Source organism: Balaenoptera acutorostrata, chromosome X (genome assembly GCF_949987535.1).
Source record: "Balaenoptera acutorostrata chromosome X, mBalAcu1.1, whole genome shotgun sequence".
NCBI classification, from domain to species: domain Eukaryota; kingdom Metazoa; phylum Chordata; class Mammalia; order Artiodactyla; family Balaenopteridae; genus Balaenoptera; species Balaenoptera acutorostrata.
In genome coordinates, this window is record NC_080085.1 from 63,688,421 (window position 1) to 63,708,901 (window position 20,481).

Below are 20,481 nucleotides of genomic sequence, written 5' to 3' on the forward strand. Positions count from 1 at the left end.
AGGACATTCACTGCTCCTTGAGCCTGGACACCCTCTATTCCCCTTTCCTTGAAGAACCCATCACTGCTTGTCCCTCTCTTTCCTTCTTCCCCTCCCTCTTTTCTTCTCCTTTGTCACATTACCACCCCTCTCAACCACTCCATGACCTCCCTCCTTCACTTATTTCTAATGGTGGGACCCAGGGCCTCACTGTGATTTTCATAGAGTCTAGGTAGTTTTACCTTCCTGGTCCCTTTTTCTCTATGATATTCATGTATACATAAACGAATAATATTTTACATCTCTTTTGGTATAAGACAAAAATAATCTAGGACAGATTATTATGTATACATTGTTATTATTATAATATTCATTTTCTTCTGATTTTAAAACAAATCAGAACATCATTGTAGACTCTTAAAAGTGTAGTGGGCCCTAGGAACAGTGCATACTATACCCAAAGGATAAACCTGATCTGCTAATAACTCCCAACCAAAGCCTCCACCTGGTACTTGAAGGGACAAGGCCATATCCTTAACTCCAATACCCTCAGAAGAAACACAGTGTTTAACATTTGTATTAACTTTATTTTAGAATGAACAAACATAAGGAAAAAGCTTAACTAATCATGTAATTTCCATAAAAGAGAGGAACATTCCAGAAAAGAAAATGCATACTTTAACCCCACTTTGCAGAAGTACATGGCACAATTTATGGATTTAGGGAAAATAGTTTTAACTATACCTCACTGATAAACAATAATACAGCTGGGTTTCTGAGTAGATCACTATATCACATAAAATACAGGAGCCTATAAACAAGTTAACAGTCAATAACAATAAATGTAGTTTTGCTGCAAATATTTATTCTTATGCTAGTAGTTTCTTAAATTACAAATCAAGTGCATTTTAGTATAACTTGCTGCATTTCTATAACAAAGAGTTGAAGGCAGAGTTAGTGCAAACAGAATAAAGCCCATTCACCAAGAAGGCTGGGGAACAGGGGCAATCTCACTTTGCTTTTTCCAGGAAAAAAAAATCTCCAAACAGATATATCTCAGTTATCAGTTCTGGTAATTTATCATGGCTAGAAACTAACAGCAACCTGACAAAAGCCATGAATTCACAATAGCAAGGTTTACATATGCTTAGAGAATTCACTGCCTTCTACATTTCTTTAAAAAATTTACAATACTGGAGTGCTAGACGGAATGCATTGTTAAATATATTTGGACATAGTTTTATACTGAGAGTACCAGGAAGAGAAAACACTTTAAGACGGTAAGTAACTTATGGTTAAGTTTTGGTTACTGTAAACGCAGGCAGGCTCTTAACCTGGGGGCCCACATACACCAACCTCCCTGCTTCAGCGATCAATATCTTCTGCCTGGGGGTCCAGGCTTTGGCCTTTAGCACCCTCAACAGCAGCCAACCCGTTCTCATGAATGACTTTGTCATAAGCCAGCTCATTACATTCCCTGATCACCCCCTCTTGCTCGGTCTCAAGTGCTTCTCCTGTGAAGTACAGCACAGCTCTAGGGATGACAAAGGTGCGCAAAGTGTGAGCAATGAAGACGTCTTCCTCATCTTCATCGGCATCCAGACCCCACCGGAGAGCACTGAAGAAGTTGAAGAAGGACTCTTGGGGAAATTCCTGGGTCACTGTGCGCATCAGTCCCCAAAACCTGTGCCTCTGCTTCTTCAGGACCGTTTGCACAGTGACGTTCCTTCCCTCCTTCCAGTCTATCTTGCAGCCTATGCAATGCTCCACCGCAGATCCCCTAAAGGGGTGGGGGTCAGAGTAATGCAGCTTAGACTTGAGCGTGTAAGTTTTGGTCAGCACCTCATTTATGAAGTAGTCGTTGGGTTCAAAGTGAAATTCCAGAGTGAAGGCGAGCGGCTCGTCGGGTTTTGAAAACTTGACTTTCACGTCTCGCAAGAGTTTCAGAATGGGCTCATCATATTTCTGAATCAATGGAAAGATCTCCTCGACGTTCTTTAAAACTGTGAGCCAGAAATCGGGGATCCCTGTAGGCTCCTCTTTCTCTTCGTCCACATTATGTCCCTCGATTCCTCCATACTCCGCAAACACCTCCTCCACATCCTCGAAATCTTCCTCGCAATACTCCTCCAAGTCCTCATACTCCGGATTCTCCTCCGGACCCTGCATCTGAGCATTAGAATAATCTTCCACCTCATTATAATCATAGTCCTCGGCCTTGGACTTCATCTCACACTCCTCTTTCGTGGGCTCGTAGAGCGCATTGATGATCTGGCGTCTCTTTTCCAATAAGGGCCAATAGATGCCGGCAAATTTCCTCTCGATGGAATGAAATTCCCTCAGGTACTTGGCTTCTAGGCCTGCGGATTTGGCCTGAAGCTTTTTGAGAGCGTACACTCGGTACTTAACTGCCAGAGGCAGGCTCTCAGTAAAGTCCTCATCTAAGGAGTACCCCATCAAGGCCTGTGGAGAGGATTCGGCTGCCACCGTGCCGATTAATGGGTCTTCTTCACCGGCTGCACCCTGTTCCCCAAGCCCTTCCATCATTAGCTTTTTCACAGGAAAAGACTCACCGAAGTGGAGTAGACGGCAGTTGGTTGAGACGTGGGCACCAGCGGGGGCTAAGATGGAGGCAGAAACGGAAGCGGTTGAGGCTGCTGCGGAAGCTGGACTGAGGGGGAGGAAGCAGCAGAGGGGCAGGCGGGTGCAATACCGGAGCAAGCCTAAGGCTGCAGCCCGAGCAGCCCACTAAATGACCTTTCTCACTAGCTGCCTAAGCAAAAGGAGGAGGTGCCTCAAGCCGATTTCTCAGAGGATGACCCTCTAAACTTTTTGCTTCAAAGCTCACCTTATTTGCTGGGTAGCTGTGATTGACAAGCTCTTGTCCAATGAATGATCAGATCCATCACACTTCCAGCGCCCCACCCCTTCCCAGCGGCAAGGCTCCAAAATTTCTAGACTGGAGGGGTTGAGGACAATCTAGTAGAGGAGGAGCAGATTGAGACTAACCTAGATTTTTAGTAAACCTGAGAAAACTTTATCTTAGAAGAGCAAAAAGTACAGGCTAGGGGAGTTGTTAGAGGCCTGAAATGTGACTTCCAAGTCGCTCTTATATGGAAAATTAATAGATCTAATACGGATGACCACTAATTGAGTGTTGTTCAATAATCTTTTGTAAAACGTATATGCTTTCTTTCTATCCCATGTTTAACGAGTATTACAGTTAAAAAAATTCCAAAAGAGCTCAAGGTTGCAGCTATAATGTCAACTGGTTACAAAAACAAACAAACAATAGGAATGTCTTTAGCCCATTGAGATTATTACATTATTTTATCTCCTACTGTAAGGACACATGTGCAGGGCGGGAGGGGGGAGAGTCTTTTATATTCAAATACACGAAAAAGAGAGAAGGGGGTAACACACTAAAATATTAACAATGAAGATCTTTAAGCGATGTTGACTCCCCAGAGATTTCTTTTATTTTCTAATTTTGGATTTTCAGAATCTCTATGAACAGTGTACATTCTTTTAAAGTTGTATCAACTCTGATAACATTTACTAGGGAAGAGTGAGATGAGATGGAATGGGGGTAAAGGAGGGTCTATGGTGACCAGTGCCCACAGTTATATGTATGACTAGTTAACACTTAACAGCTGAATTATCAACATCCCAGAATACTGCTGCTGAATTGCAAATTACCCTCCCTCCATGCTGGCTGTCTTGGAGGTAAAACAAAAGGATACTCAAATGTGAAGTAATATTCCTAAAAGCAAAACATTTGCCTTGAAATTCTGAATAAATTGGAAATATTCAATGACTTGGCACTAGGGAAAAAGTTAAAGACATGATAATGTATTAACAAGATGGAATAAATTTCCTACGGTAGGGAAACCAACTAGTTTTTTCTTGTCCATACTTCAATACTGATCACATATAACTTAAAGATTTTGATTTTTAAAGAGTGTTTGTTATTATATTCCAAATTTAACAGTTAACCATTTTTTGTGTCATAATCACAGAAATAATCATAGAGTGCTGGTGTATTTCTTTCCAGGTTTTTAGATGTGTGTGTGTGTGTGTGTGTGTGTGTTTTAATTTAGAAAACTGTAAACACTGTATTATTGCAGTGCTTCTTCTCATTCTACCACACAACCTCCCTTTTAGATGATAGGTTTCTAAGGATGGGTGACTGGTTGTTTTATAGTTGATGTGGTGCCTGTGCTACTTTCCACACAACCAAATTTCCATTTTAAAAACTTTCTTGATAATAATGAGGGAAAAGAAGAGGACGGGAAGAGGAGAAGAAATGGGAGTAGAAGGAGGAGAAAGAAAACAGGGAAGAAATTCTTCTCATTGGGCTAAAAGACCTATGGTAGAGAGTCACAAAAATTGGAAGGTCCCAGAAGGTGCTTTGTGTAGAGGATGGAGCAAGGAGCTTAAGTAGAAAGTAAAGAAAAGATGTTCCTTCCCTCAGTAAATATTATGTAAATATTTAACCACTACAATTTGTCTGTGTGTGCCTGTGTTTGATTAAAACATATTTCATTTAAAATAGACTGAAGGTAGAAGGTTCAAATAACATATGAAGTTTCAGGCTCATGTGTCAGTCCCATAGTTCTATAATTATGAATCCTACATTGCTTGTTTCTGTTTTTAATTCTATAATTAGAAAATTATTTTTCCTCTTCTGATAAATATAATACAAGCTCATTTTAGAAAATTTAGAAAGTAAGAAACTTGTAGTAGGTAATAAAACCACTAGCAATCTCACCATTCTGAGAGAACTAATGTGAATATATTGATGCCTTCCCTTCTTTTCCTCTTTGGGTGTGAATAACAAATAGAGATTTTGAAAAATTGAGATCACATAGTATTGACTCTTCCATATCTGCCTTTTTTCCCCATTTAAGTTCCTATCAAAAGGATCTTCCCATGTCAATAAATAGTCTTCAGAATTACCATTTTAAAGATTATTCACTGATATTTAAGTGATTTGAATAATTTAATAATAATAAATGAATAAAAATAAAAGACAGAATCATTCATGTGACTTGTTTGCAAATTTCGCTTTATAGCCATATAAGAAGTTTTCAAACCAAAAGGGAAATACCTGATTACATTACACAAAATTAAACATTGCCATGAAGTATCCAATATATACTAGGAACCCAAATTTGTTTTCTTTTTCCTAATCTCTCCTATGTACACACACACACACCACACACACACCTCTAACTTGCATAGACAAAGTGTAAAAGGTGACAAAGACTCTCTCTTTGACCAAACTTTAGACAATTTCCTCTAAGCCCTCTTTTTGACTAGGCCTTTTCAAAATTGTCCTCAAGCTTACCTGGTTTGATTTTAGTAAGAATCCTGCTAAGCCAGTTTAGAGAGAACCCTCCTACCCTTGATATCTGATCAAATTCCTCACCCCCCCACCATCCCCCAGGTGATAGCTGGTCACCCTGGCCTGTCTTCAGCAAGAATCCTTTTAGATCAGTTTAGCAAGAATTACTCCTATTCTTGATGTCTTCTGTTAGTAATTTTCCATCCACTTACCCCTCCAACCTGCTCCTTGGCTATAAATCCTCACTCGTTCTTGTACTTGAAGTTGAGCCAGATCTCTCTCCCCTATTGTAACAGTCTTAATACCTATCACAATAGTCCTGAATAAAGTCTTCCTTACCATTTTAATGAGTGTCAGATTAATTTTTCTTTAACAAAGGTTAAATAACACAGAGCCAGTAGTTGCTACACCTGGAGTTGTGGAATTTGGAGTAATTTCAATGCTTTGTTTTTCTATTCATTTATTAGTATTTCCTAACTATATTTTCACAATTCATATTCAATTTGCATAATTAGAGACATGAATAAATAAATTTATGAATAAATGAATGAATTAGAGGAGAATAAAGAAGAAGCCCAAGTCTTTCCAATAGTAAACAACTCATCTCCCTGCAGAAAGAGTTCAACTCCCCAGAGAGATTCAGGTAGTTTGGCCACAGTAAAATAATCTGCTACTTTCAGTGTCTTCTGTCCATAGCAGGCCCCAGTTAGCTTACACTTTTTCTTTGGAAATATGGCTTAAGTATCTTGCACACCCTAAGGATTTCAAAACACTCGCTGCCCATCATCTAATTTCTAGATGACAAGTAGACTAAAATTTTTGGACGTCTATCATCCTAGAAATGTTACTAGCTGGCTTCAACTTTGAGAAAGGAAACTGGTTTTCAGAAAATTAAGAAGGCTAAGACACATATTCTCATGATATCCAAATGCAATGACGGAAACACAAATAACACTATTGAACTGTTTCTGTTTAAACTTACAGTTCTAGTTGCAATGACTATATTGTTCCAAATGAAAACATGACTTATGCACATTATAATTATACACAAAGTAGTTAGAAAAGTTTTTTATTTGGCATGAAGTAGCAATTCAATAACTACTGCTCTTTCCTTGAAAAAGTTTCTTCCCCTAAATTTCCATAAGGACAAATACAAATTACCAATTTCCAAACAGTGCAGGTTGCTTTAGCTTATCTTTCATTTAACTATGGAAAATTATGCCTCTTTTATAAATATCATGGAACTTTAATTAGCTGACAATAAAAGTCCTACATTGCCCTATAATATTTCTAATTTTAAAAGAATGGAATAAAATCAGAAAAACAGGTTGACAAGTATTGGATGCACACTTTCTGGCAGGTTATTTTTTATCTATCTATGTCTGTCTGTCTATCTATCTATCTAGACACACCCTTTAGATGTGTGGCACATGAAAGTAGATACTCCAAACATGGGGCAAATTAAATCACATGGATCTATTTCAAAATATTAAGTTTAGAGAAATTAATCCATGGGTTTCCAAAAAAACCAAAATCTCCAGTGAATTGACTAAATTGTCTTCTGATGACAACATAGCTGATACAAATATGGCCCCCTTGGAATCTGCATAACAGAATGAAGGAAATGGAAAGTCAATGAGGCCCTAGGTTTGGCTTCTTTATGCATAGATGTCAAGTGCTTTCACTGGGCTTTTAAATCCCCAGTATACTCATACCACCTCACCACCAAAAACAACTATCCCACTAATTGACCTCCCAATAAAATCCTCTAAAAAATAAACAAATGGACATTTGTTTCCACAGACAAAGTCACACCAGTCTTACATCTTACATAGATTATGTTTAATGGATGTTCCTATTATTAAACACATACGAATAAAAAATGAAAACTCTATTACTTACAAATTTAGCTAATTTTTCATGTTATAACTTCCCTGTCCTTTATGGCCTTACTATCATTTAAAGTCAAAATGAACTTTTAGAAAATAAAAGACCATTTATTTCTAACTTACAGATAGAAACTACTTATTTTTCCAAAAGCACCCCCAATCTTTTTCAAAGTGTGTTTTATAAATGCCGTTTTGTTTGGAGCTTGAGAATTTTATTGTAAAATTTTCACAGCATATTTTCTCCTCTAGCTTCTCCACCTGGAAAATGATGCCTTGGGTCATAAGGTCAATCAGTAGTAATACTGGAAATAAATCACTGATCTCTTGAGTCCCTTCCTATGTTCTGTTTAGACAAGTTAAATTTATAAAAATCATCTAGGAAAATTTATCAAAATAATTCCAAATACAGGAAAAATTGCTACATAGCATAAATCTGAGAAAAGAAAAGCAGCTACTGACACCAGGAGCTGGTCTGGCACACAAGTAGTTCTTGGTGCTCTCCTGTTGAATATAAATAATCTTACACCACCAACATAAGAGAATGCCACTCTGTGACCATAATGAACCAAGATAAAAAGGACACACTTAGTAATAGTGTCTGAACACAGAAAAATACATGGACATTTTCCAAAGCACAAAAATGACCGAACATGCCCCTATCCTGGCCAACATGAGTAAATGATGTTACTTTACCAATTAGTTTTCGCCTCATTTTAATCGCCCTTATTTTTAGATAACACATTTTAAAAGTATGAAGTCATAGAATTGCCTCCACCTCCTGACATCACCCAATCCAGAGTAAAGCCTAGCTTGCTTAAATCTTCTCCCTAATCACCTAAAACAAATGCAAATCCTATAATAAATCCTTTTGAACATCCACTGTATGAGGGTGTTCAAGACAACTCAGACTTTTGCTACTGATCATAAGACTCAGCATATAGTCATAGTGACAGCCAAAATGTATTATAGTAAAGGATACAAATCAAAATCAGCAAAGGGAATAGGCCTATGGGTCAAAGGCTAGAGGAGACCAAGAGCTTCCAAGAGTCTTTTTTGAGGGATGTCTCACCATACGCACTTCATTTCCCCAGTAATGAATTTCTCCAGCAGTGAGCTGGGAAGCTCACTAGAGACTGAGTGACCAAGGTTTTTATTGGAGGTTTGTCATGTAGGCCCCTAATGTGGCCTTGCATAGGGGACTTTCTGCCCCAGTCTGGTCCAATTAATTCAGTTTAGTCCTTGGATTTTTAAGAAGACTGTCTGAATGTGATCAGTTCCAAACAGTTTTGCTTGTCCATGACACCAGATCATCTGTTTTGTGAGTGTGAATGACATCTGGAGGTGCTCTGCATGGAAAATGTAGCAGGATACCCCCTGCTGTCTCATAGTCAGCATGGTCAGGTGTGAACTTAGGCTCCATAGTCAGTTTGAATTCAAAACACTCTGAGCAACTGAGAAGATAACATTGGTGCTTTTATTGAGGGGAGGGAAGGTTTCAGGTACAGCTCTGAAAAACAAGGGTCTCTAATTTCTTATCCATCCACCCATCCCCAACCCCACTCTCATGTTTCCCTGGGTACCTGTATTTTTTTCTGGGTTATTATAAAGTCAGTGTGTCTTATTCAGTAATCATAATTTACATTTCTCCCATATTTTCATCTCATCCAGACCATTCACCTGGATGAGTTTTATGAAAGAAGGACCAAAACATTTTCACAGAAAAACAATTTTATGTGACTTAACCAGATCATGTTCTGACCAAATCCTTAATTTTCAAAAAAATTCAAAGTGTGTTTATATAATGTTTAATCAATTTGTCCTGATCATTTATCTAGTGAGAAGCCACAAAAAGAGCAATGCCATTCTGGAGACATCTGTATTGAATAAACAAAGTACTTTACTAAGGTGTGAGTACCAAGAGAAAGGTGAGAGAAGTAGAGTCAGGCTACCAGTCTACTGTTGCAAAGTGCAACTAATCCAGAAAGTCAAACACTGCAAGCCATCAACATCCAGCTGTGGATTAAAAATGTTGCCTACCATATAAGTAAACAAAAGATGTTGCAGCCATCAAGCCATCAGCACTGCAGCCACCTACTATACCCAGAGGGGATTCAGGATGGAGAAAAGCAGGATACTGGCCCTAGGTAGTTAAGATGCATAACAAAGGAATGATTTCAATTAGCTCAAACTCTTGCATCTTCCCATACATAGAAGAGCACTAAATTCATTAACTTGAGATGTCTGGTTTTCTTTAATTAACAGTAATCTGTTGATGTTCCTACTACCTGGTTTTTGTTGCAAAAAACCTCATACATCCGGCTCCTCCCTTACCTCGTCAGAGCAGTCCCTCAGAGCTATCTGAGAGGCTGTCTTCTGGGCTGAAGTCCTCAGTTTTGTCTGCCAAAGAAACCCCATAATTCTCAACTTTTAGGTTGTGCATTTTTTCAGTCGACACAACCATCTCCACTAAAGGGTCAAATGTCCAATCTGTCATGAGTAGGTAGAGGAATCACAGTCCTGTGCTATGCCCTACTCCAACTTGCAGCTTTCAACTTTAATAACAAGTTAAGAATGCAATTATTTGTGTGTGTGTGATACGAACATACCTCAATAAAGTGGTTTCTTTTAAAAATGCAACTAGTCTCTGTGTAAGAAATAAAGAGTCATTCAATAGCTCAATTTTAGGAGGTCCCATTAGATGATAAGCCCTTTTCTGTGGGCATTTTTATGTTACCCAAATGGTACACCAACATCCAGGATATTTTCATAGTTGATGGCCCCACAGAGGGGTGTTCTGAATCTGCAACATGCAAAAAATCCTCAACAAAATACTAGCAAACAGAATCCAACAGCACATTAAAAGGATCATACACCATGATCAAGTGGGGTTTATTCCAGGAATGCAAGGATTCTTCAATATACGCAAATCAATCAACATGATACACCACATTAACAAATTGAAGGAGAAAAAACATATGATCATCTCAATAGATGCAGAGAAAGCTTTTGACAAAATTCAACACCCATTTATGATAAAAGCCCTGCAGAAAGGAGGCATAGAGGGAACTTTCCTCAACATAATAAAGGCCATATATGACAAACCCACTGCCAACATCATCCTCAATGGTGAAAAACTGAAACCATTTCCGCTAAGATAAGGAACAAGACAAGGTTGCCCACTCTCAACACTATTATTCAACATAGTTTTGGAAGGTTTAGCCACAGCAATCAGAGAAGAAAAAGAAATAAAAGGAATCCAAATCAGAAAAGAAGAAGTAAAGCTGTCACTGTTTGCAGATGACATGATACTATCCATAGAGAATCCTAAAGATGCTACCAGAAAACTCCTAGAGCTAATCAAAGAATTTGGTAAAGTAGCAGGATACAAAATTAATGCACAGAAATCTCTTGCTTTCCTATACACTAATGATGAAAAATCTGAAAGAGAAATTAAGAAAACACTCCCATTTACCATTGCAACAAAAAGAATAAAATATCTAGGAATAAACCTACCTAAGGAGACAAAAGACCTGTATGCAGAAAATTATAAGACACTGGTGAAAGAAAGTAAAAATGATACAAATAGATGGAGAGATATACCATGTTCTTGGATTGGAAGAATCAACATTGTGAAAATGACTATACTACCCAAAGCAATCTACAGATTCAATGCAATCCCTATCAAACTACCAACGGCATTTTTCAGAGAACTAGAACAAAAAATTTCACAATTTGTATGGAAACACAAAAGACCCCGAATAGCCAAAGCAATCTTGAGAACGAAATATGGAGCTGGAGGAATCAGGCTCCCTGACTTCAAACTATACTACAAAGCTACAGTAATCAAGTCAGTATGGTTCTGGCACAAAAACAGAAATACAGATCAATGGAACAGGATAGAAAGCCCAGAGATAAACCCACGCACATATGGTCACCTTATCTTTGATAAAGGAGGCAAGAATATACAGTGGAGAAAAGACAGCCTCTTCAACAAATGGTGCTGGGAAAACTGGGCAGGTACATGTAAAAGTATGAAATTAGAACACTCCCTAACAAGATACACAAAAATAAACTCAAAATGGATTAAAGACCTAAATTAAGGCCAGACACTATCAAACTCTTAGAGGAAAACATAGGCAGAACACTCTATGACATAAATCACAGCAAGATCCTTTTTGACCCAGCTCCTAGAGAAATGGAAATAAAAACAAAAATAAACAAATGGGACCTAGTGAAACTTAAAAGCTTTTACACAGCAAAGGAAACCATAAACAAGACGAAAAGACAACCCTCAGAATGGGAGAAAATATTTGCAAATGAAGCAACTGACAAAGCATTAATCTCCAAAATTTACAAGCAGCTCATGCAGCTCAATAACAAAAAAACAAACAACCCAATCCAAAAAGTGCAGAAGACCTAAATAGACATTTCTCCAAAGAACATATACAGATTGCCGACAAACACATGAAAGAATGCTCAACATCATTAATCATTAGAGAAATGGAAATCAAAACTACAATGAGATATCATCTCACACTGGTCAGAATGGCCATCATCAAAAAATCTAGAAACAATAAATGCTGGAGAGGGTGTGGAACAAAGGGAACACTCTTGCACTGTTGGTGGGAATGTAAATTGATACAGCCACTATGGAGAACAGTATGGAGGTTCCTTAAAAAACTAAAAATAGAACTACCATACGACCCAGCAATCCCACTACTGGGCATATACCCTGAAAAAACCATAATTCAAAATTAGTCATGTACCAAAATGTTCATTGCAGCTCTATTTACAATAGCCAGGACATGGAAGCAACCTAAGTGTCCATCATCGGATGAATGGATAAAGAAGATGTGGCACATATATACAATGGAATATTACTCAGCCATAAAAAGAAACGAAATGGAGTTATTTGTAGTGAGGTGGATGGAGTTAGAGTCTGTCATACAGAGTGAAGTAAGTCAGAAAGAGAAAAACAAATACAGTATGCTAACACATATATATGGAATCTAAGGGAAAAAAAAAGGTCATGAAGAACCTAGTGGCAAGACGGGAATAAAGACACAGACCTATTAGAGAATGGACTTTAGGATATGGGGAGGGGGAAGGGTAAGCTGTGACAAAGTGAGAGAGTGGCATGGACATATATACACTACCAAACGTAAAATAGATAGCTAGTGGAAAGCAGCCACATAGCACAGGGAGATCAGCTCGGTGCTTTGTGACCACCTAGAGGGGTGGGATGGGGAGGGTGGGAGGGAGGGAGATGCAAGAGGGAAGAGATATGGGAACATATGTATATGTATAACTGATTCACTTTGTTATAAAGCAGAAAGTAACACACCATTGTAAAGCAATTATTCTCCAATAAAGATGTTTAAAAAATAAATAAATAAATAAATCTGCAAGAGTATCAGAGTCTGTGTTCTCCTTTTTGAGTGGAGCAATTTCTTCCAGTTTTAGTTCAGCATAGTTAATGCTGAGACTGAAGCAGTTCACAGCAAACAGTATTAGGTTTCAGATATAGAGTTAAGTACAGGCAATTAGCATTTGTGAATTCAGGATTCCAACCAAGGAAGAGACTTTTCTTCGGCATCAGAAAACAAGCTGTGTTGCAGGACCATAGAGTTGTGTTCCAAGTTCAAGGGTCAAGCAAGGCTTTACAAAGCCCTTTTTATCTTGTCAGGCTTAGAATCCAAATTGACCTCAAAAGTGCACACATCAGGACAAAATTTCAACAGACTCTAATGGTCAGACATTTGATTTCCACAAGGGCTTATTAGCTGACTAAAAACTCATTTTTAGAAAAATATAGAGGAACAAGGATAAGAGTCACATTGAAACATCTCTTCAAAAACCGTTAAAATAAGAAGAAAGTAGAGTGAGGTATATAAATTGTTGAAAGAAAAAAATCACCCCAAATCCACCAACCTAGAACTTTGTTAGCAAAATTAACATTCAAAAATGAAGGAGAAATAAAAACTTTTCTCAGGCAAACAAAAATTGAGGGAATTTGTCACCAGTAAACTTGCCTTGCAATAAGTGCTAGAAAACGTTCTCCAGAGAGAATGAAAATGATATAGCTCAGTAACCTGTCCTATATAAAGATAGAGTGTTCAAGAAGGAATAAATAAAGGTGAAATAAAACCATTTGTTTTTCTTATTATTAATTGATTTAACAGATAACAGTTTGTTTAAAATAATAATAGCTACAATGTATTGGGTGATTATAGGTTATGAAAAAGTGAAATGAATGACAGCATAATAAAGAATGATAGGGAAGAATTGGAACACTGTTACATAGTACCTGAACTATCTATGAAACAGTATAATGTTATTTGAACATAGACCTAAATTAGTTGTAAATGTATATTGTAAACTCTAGGGCAAACACTAAATTAAAATAAATAGAATTATAATAGATATGTTGAAAAGAGAGAATATGGAATCACATAAAAAGCCCAATTAAACCACATAAGGTTAAAGGTGAGTGGAAGACAAAGAAAAAAAAAGAAACAAAGAACAAGGAGAGTGAATAGAAAGCAGCTACACGTATGGTACATATTATTTCAACCATATCAATAACCACTTTAAATATGAATTGTTTAAAAACACTCTCTTAGTCTTTTTGGGTTACTATAAGAAAAGTAGGGACTTCCCTCGTGGTCCAGTGGTAAAGAATCTGCCTTCCAATGCAAGGAGCGTGGGTTCAATCCCTGGTCAGGCAACCGAGATCCCACACGCAGTGGGGCAACTAAGCCCACGTGCCACAACTACTGAGGTCATGCACCTCAATGAGAGAGCCTGCATGGTGCAAACTACAGAGCCCACACACTCTGGAGCCCACATGCCACAAATAGAGAGAGAAAACCCACACACCACAACTAAAGAGAAGCCTGCACGCCACAACGAAAGGTCTCACATGCCTCAACAAAGATCCCACGTGCTGCAACTAAGACCCAACACAGCCAAAAAAAAAAAGAAAACAAATATTTTTTAAAAAAACATCCATTGATAGTTCTTAATTCAATCTTAACAAAAAAAAAGAAAAGAAAAGTACGATAAACTGGGTGGATTATAAAAACAAACATTTATTTCTCACAGTTGTGGAGGCTGTAAGTCCAAGATCATGGTACTGGAAGATTTGGTGTCTGGCGAGAGCATGCTTCCTGGTCCATAGGTGGACATCTTTTCACTGTAACTTCATGTGGTGGAAGGGACAACTGACTTTTCTCAGACCACCTTTTTTTTTTTTTTTTAAATATTTATTTATTTATTTATTTATTTATTTTATTTATTTATTTATTTATGGCTGTGTTGGGTCTTCGTTTCTGTGCGAGGGCTTTCTCTAGTTGCGGCAAGCGGGGGCCACTCTTCATCGCGGTGCGCGGGCCTCTCCCTATCGCGGCCTCTCTTGTTGCGGAGCACAGGCTCCAGACGCGCAGGCTCAGCTCAGTAATTGTGGCTCACGGGCCTAGCTGCTCCACGGCATGTGGGATCTTCCCAGACCAGGGCTCGAACCCGTGTCCCCTGCATTGGCAGGCAGACTCTCAACCACTGTGCCACCAGGGAAGCCCCAGACCACCTTTATAAGGGCACTAATTTAATTCATGAGGGCTCTGCAATCCCAAACAAAATCCCAGCAAGTTATATTGTGGATATTGACAAACTTATTCTAATATTGATATGAAATGACAAAATAGACAACACAATGCTGAAAAAGAACAAAGTTGGATAATGGATATTGCCCATCTTTAAAATATGAGATAAAGCTACAGGTAACAATTTCTGTAAAAATTGCCATTGAGATTTTGATGGGGATTATACTGAATTTGTAGATTGCTTTGGGTTGTATAGACACTTAAACAATATTAAGTCTTCCATTCCATGAACACAGGATGGATTTCCATTTCTTTGTGTCTTCTTTAATTACTTTCAGCAATGTTTTATAATTTTCAGCATACAAATTTTCTCCTCCTTTGTTAAGTTTATTTCTAAGTATTTTATTCTTTTTGGTACTACTGTAAATGAGATTGTTGTCTTAATTTCCTTTTCAGAAAGTTTCTTATTAGTGCATAGAAACACAACCAAATTTATGTTAATTTTGCATCTTCACCTTTGCTAATTTTTTATTAGTTTTATCAATTTTTTTTGTGGAGTCTAGGGTTTTCTACATAAGATCACATCATCTGCAAACATATAATTTTTACTTCCTCCTTTGCAATTTGGTTGCCTTTTCTTTCTTTTTCTTGTCTAATTGCTTGGGCTAGAACTTTCAATGCTATTTTGAATAGGAGTGATGAGAAAAGGAGCACTCTTTCCTTGTACCAGATCTCAGAGGAAAAACTTTTAAGTTTTTCCCTGTTGAGTTTGATATTAGCTGTGGGCTTGTTATATATGGCTTTTATTATGTTGAGATACGTTTTCTCTATACCCAGTTTGTTGAGAGTTTTTATTATGAATGGATATTGAATTTTGCCAAATACTTTTTCTGCATTTGTTGAGATATCATGTGATTTTTATCCTTCATCTTGTTAATGTTGTATATAGCATTAACTGATTTGCTTATGTTGAACCCTCCTTGCATCCCAGAGATAAATCTCACTTGACTGTGGTGTGTGATCCTTTTAATGTGCTATTGAATTTGGTTTGCTAGTATTTTGTTGAGGATTTGTACATCTATGTTCATCAGGGTTATTGGTCTGTACTTTTACTTTCTTGTAATGTCTTTGTCTGGCTTTGGTGTCAGGGCAATGCTAGCCTTGTAAAATGAGTTTGGAAATGTTCCCTCGTTTTCAATTTTTGGAAGAATTTGAGAAGGATTGGCATTAATTATTGAAATGTTTGTTAGAATTCACAAGTGAAGCCATTTGGTCTTGGACTTTTCTTTGTTGGGAGGTTTTTCACCTATGATTCATATGGAACCAAAAAAGACCCCAAATAGCTAAAGCAATTTTGAACAAGGAAAACAAGGCTGGACATATCACACTTCTTCATTTCAAAATATACTACAAAGCCACAGTAGTTAAGACAGTGTGTACTGGAATAAAAACAGACATACAGACCAATGCAACAGAATAGAAAGCGCAGAAATAAACCCACAGATATAGTCAACTGATCTTCAACAAAGGATCCCAAAAATACACAATGGGGAAAGACTAGCTTCTTCAACAATGTTGGGAAAACTGATATCTACTTGGAGAAAAATTGTATTGGACCCCTACCTTACATGATACACAAAATACAACTCGAAAGGGATTAAAGACTTAAACAGAAAACGAGAAACTGTAAAACTCATTGAAGAAAACATAGGAGAAAAGCTTTTTGACATTCGTCTTGGAAGTGATTTCTTTGCCACAGGCTATGACACCACAAGCACAGGAAAAAGCAAAAATCAACAAATGGGATTGCATCAAACCAAAAATCCTGTGCACAACAAAGGAAACAATCAACTGAGTGAAAATACAACCTACTGAATGGAAGAAAATATTTTCAAACCATACATCTGGTAAGGGATTAATATCCAAAATACATGAGGACTTATACAACTAAAAACAAAGTAAGGTGGTAAGGGAGAAAGTTAGGGACAAAAAAGTATGACATACAGGAAACAACAAAATAGCAAAATCTAAGCTACTTTCCTAACAGTAATTATTTCATGTAAATGGATTAAACTCCTCAATGAAAGAAGCACAGTTTGGCAGAATGGATATAAAAAAATGATCCCACTATATGCTGACTGTAAAGACTCTCTTTATATCTAAAGACATACTTAGGTTGAAAGTAAAATAGTCTAAAACATATTCCATGCATATAATAACTAAAAGAAAGCAGGGTACCTATATTAATATCAGATAAAAGAGACATTAATTTTAAAAATGTTTCAAGAGACACAAAAGGAAGGGTCTTATATATCAATAAAAGGGTCAATTCACCAAGAAGATAAAACAAACATATATATAACCAGAACTCTAAATAAATATGACAGTGGTGTCATTGAAGAAATAGATAGTTCTATAGTAATAGTAGGAATCGTCTTAAAACCCTACCTTCAATAATAACACCAGACAGAAGATTAATAAAGAAATAGAGGACTTGAACAACACTATAAACCAATTGCATGTAATAAGCTTATATAGAACACTTCACCCAACAAGAAGCAGAACATACTTTTTCTTAAGTGTACATGGAAGAGTCTCTAGTATAGTTCTTATGTAAGGACACAAAACAAGTCTTAGTAAATTTAAAAAGATAGAAATCACACAAACTATCTTTTCCAATCACAATGGAATGAAACAAAAAATAAAACCAATAGGAGAATGAAAAGGGAAATACACAAATATGTGGATATTAAACAATATACTCTGTAAAAAATGGGTCAGAGAAGAAATCATAAGGGAAATTAGAAAATATCTTGAGACAAATGAAAATGAAAAGACATTCCAAAATTTATGGGATGGATTAAAGCAGTGCTAAGAGGGAATTTATTGCTTTAAATGCTTACTTTACAAAAAGAAGAGCTATCTCAAATCAATGACTTAACATTACATCTAAAGGAATTTGAAAAAGAACTAACTAAAACTAAAACTGGCAAAAGGAAATAAAGATTAGTGCAGAGATAAAGTATTGAAGGAAAAAAAACAGAGAAAATCAATGAAACCAAAAGTTGGACTTTAAAAAAAATCAATAAAATTGACAAAACTTCAGGTAGGCTGAATAAGAAAAAAAAAGAGACAATACTCACATTACTAAAATTATAATAAAAATGAAAGAGAGGACTTTTGACTACCAATTTTATAGGAATTAACAAGATTATAAGAGAATTCTATGAACAATGATACATCAACCAATTAGATAACCCAGATGAAAGGGACAAACTCTTAGGGGTATATAACATACCAAGACTGAATCATGAAGTACTAGAAAATCTGAATAGACCTATAACCAGAAAGGAGATTGAACCAGTACTCAAAATCTTCCCAATGAAGAAAAGTCTAGGACCGGATATCTTCACTGGTGAATTCTACCAAACATTTAAAGAAATAATACCAATCCTTCTCAAACTCTTCTAAAAAATTGAAGAGGAGGAAACACTTACTAACTCACTTTAGCAGGACAGCTTTACTCTGATACCAAAGAAAGACAAAATCACTACAAGAAGAGAAAACTACAGACCATTATCCCTTATAAATATTGATGCAAAAATCCTCAACAAAGTACCAGCAAAGTGAATTCAGCAATGTTAAAAGGATTATACACCATGACCCAGTGGGATTTATTCCTCAAAATGCAAGTGTTGGCCTGAAACAAACAGACTACCAGATATTTCTCCAGGAAATATGGATTTATTCAGGATCAGCAGAGAATTGCAATTCAGCATCTGCAACCATGGTGAGCCATATGCAAGTCCACACACGGCAAGGAAAAGAGAAGGCTTTAATAAGGAGAAAAAAGAAGGTTAGGAGGGCTATAGTAAACAAAGAGTCCATGGCTTTTCATTGCCTGACACCTTGCCAGAAAAAAAAAGGAGTCTTTCTTCTTCCTGTTGAACTCGGTTATTGTCACAAGGCATGAGAACACCCCTTCTGGTCTCCCAAATCTATTTAATTTAGGTTTCTGTTCATTAATTTTTCACACCAGGATGGTTCAACATATGAAAATAATCAGTGTTATACACTACATTAACAGAATGAGGAAAAAACTCACATGATCATCTCAATTTATGAAGAAAAAGCATTTGAGAAAATTCAATACACTTTCATGTTAAAAAAAAAAAACACTCAACAAACTAGGAATAGAAAGCAATTACTGGAATATATATTATGGGTATAATGAAAAGCCCACAGCAAACATCATAGTGTTGGAAGACTGAAAGCTTTTCTTTTAACATCAGGAACAAGATAAGGATGCTCACTTTCACCTCTTCAATTCAACATATTATTGAAGGTTTTATTCAGTTCAATTAGGCAAGAAAATGAAAACAAAATGGCATTCAAATTTGAAAGAAGTAAAATCACCTCTGTTTACAGATGACACGGTCACATTTGCAGAAACCCCTAAAGATTCCACAATTTTGTTAGAACTAATAATCAAATTCAGCAAAGTTCCAGGATACAAAAATCAATTCACAAAACAGTTACATTTTCATGCACTAGCAATGAACAATTCAAAAGGGAAGTTAAGAAAGCATTCCATAATTCCATTTATAATAGCATCAAAAAGAATAAAATATTTAAGAATAAACCTAACCAAGGAGGTGAGAGATTTGGACACTGTAAACTATGAAATATTGCTGAAAGACAGAAATAAACATAAGGACATCCCATATTCATGGACTGGAAGAATCAATATTGTTAAGATGTCAATACTACCCAAAGCAATCTACAAATTTAATGCAATCCCTATCAAAATACCAATTATAACTTTGTGAAAATAGAAAACTCCATCCTAAAATTCATATGGAATCTCAAGGGACCTTGAATAGCCCAAACAATCTTGAAAAGGAAGAACACTGTTGGATGACTCATATTTCCTGTTATCAAAACCTACTACAAGGCTACACTAATCAAAACAGTGTGAAAATGGCATAAAGACAGACCTACTATAAGAATAGAATGGACCAGTGGAATAGAATAGACTCTTCAGAAATACATCCTCGCATATATGGTCAAATGATTTTTGACAAGGTTGTTAAAATAATTCAATGGGGGAAAGGAGAGTCTTCAACAAATGGTGCTGTAAAAATTGGATATCCACATGCAAAAGAATGAATTTGGACCCTTACCTTCCACCATATACAAAAATTAACACAAAATGGATCAAATACCTAAATGTAAGAGCTGCAACCATAAAACTCTTAGAATAAAACATAGGGGCAAAGCACAATGACATTGGCATTGGTAATGATTTTTTGGATATGACACCAAAAGCACAGGCAACAAAAGGAAATATAAATTGGATTTCATCAAAATCAAAAAGTTTTTTGCATCAAGGATACTACCAATAGAGCTAAAAGGCAACCCTTGGATGGGAGAAAATGTTTGCAAATAATATATCTGATAAGGCATTAATATATAGAATATACAAAGAATTTTTATGATTCAACAACAACCAAAAAAAGCCAATTCAAAAATGGATAAAGGACTTGAATAGACATTTCTCCAAAGAAGATATACAAAAGGCCATGAAGCACATGAAAAGATGCTTAACATCACTAATCATTGGGGAAATTCACATCAAAACCACAATGAAATACCACTTTACATC

The 20,481-nt window shown here is 36.6% G+C and overlaps 1 protein-coding gene across 1 annotated transcript; it reads right to left on the reverse strand.

Moving 5' to 3' along the window:
* Positions 1-545: 545 nt before the first annotated feature.
* Positions 546-2,727, reverse strand: LOC103004926 (nucleosome assembly protein 1-like 2). Its single transcript, XM_007188454.2, has one exon. It carries the CDS (start codon positions 2,524-2,526, stop codon positions 1,345-1,347), a length of 1,182 nt encoding a protein of 393 aa, XP_007188516.1. The 5' UTR covers positions 2,527-2,727; the 3' UTR covers positions 546-1,344.
* Positions 2,728-20,481: the final 17,754 nt, after the last annotated feature.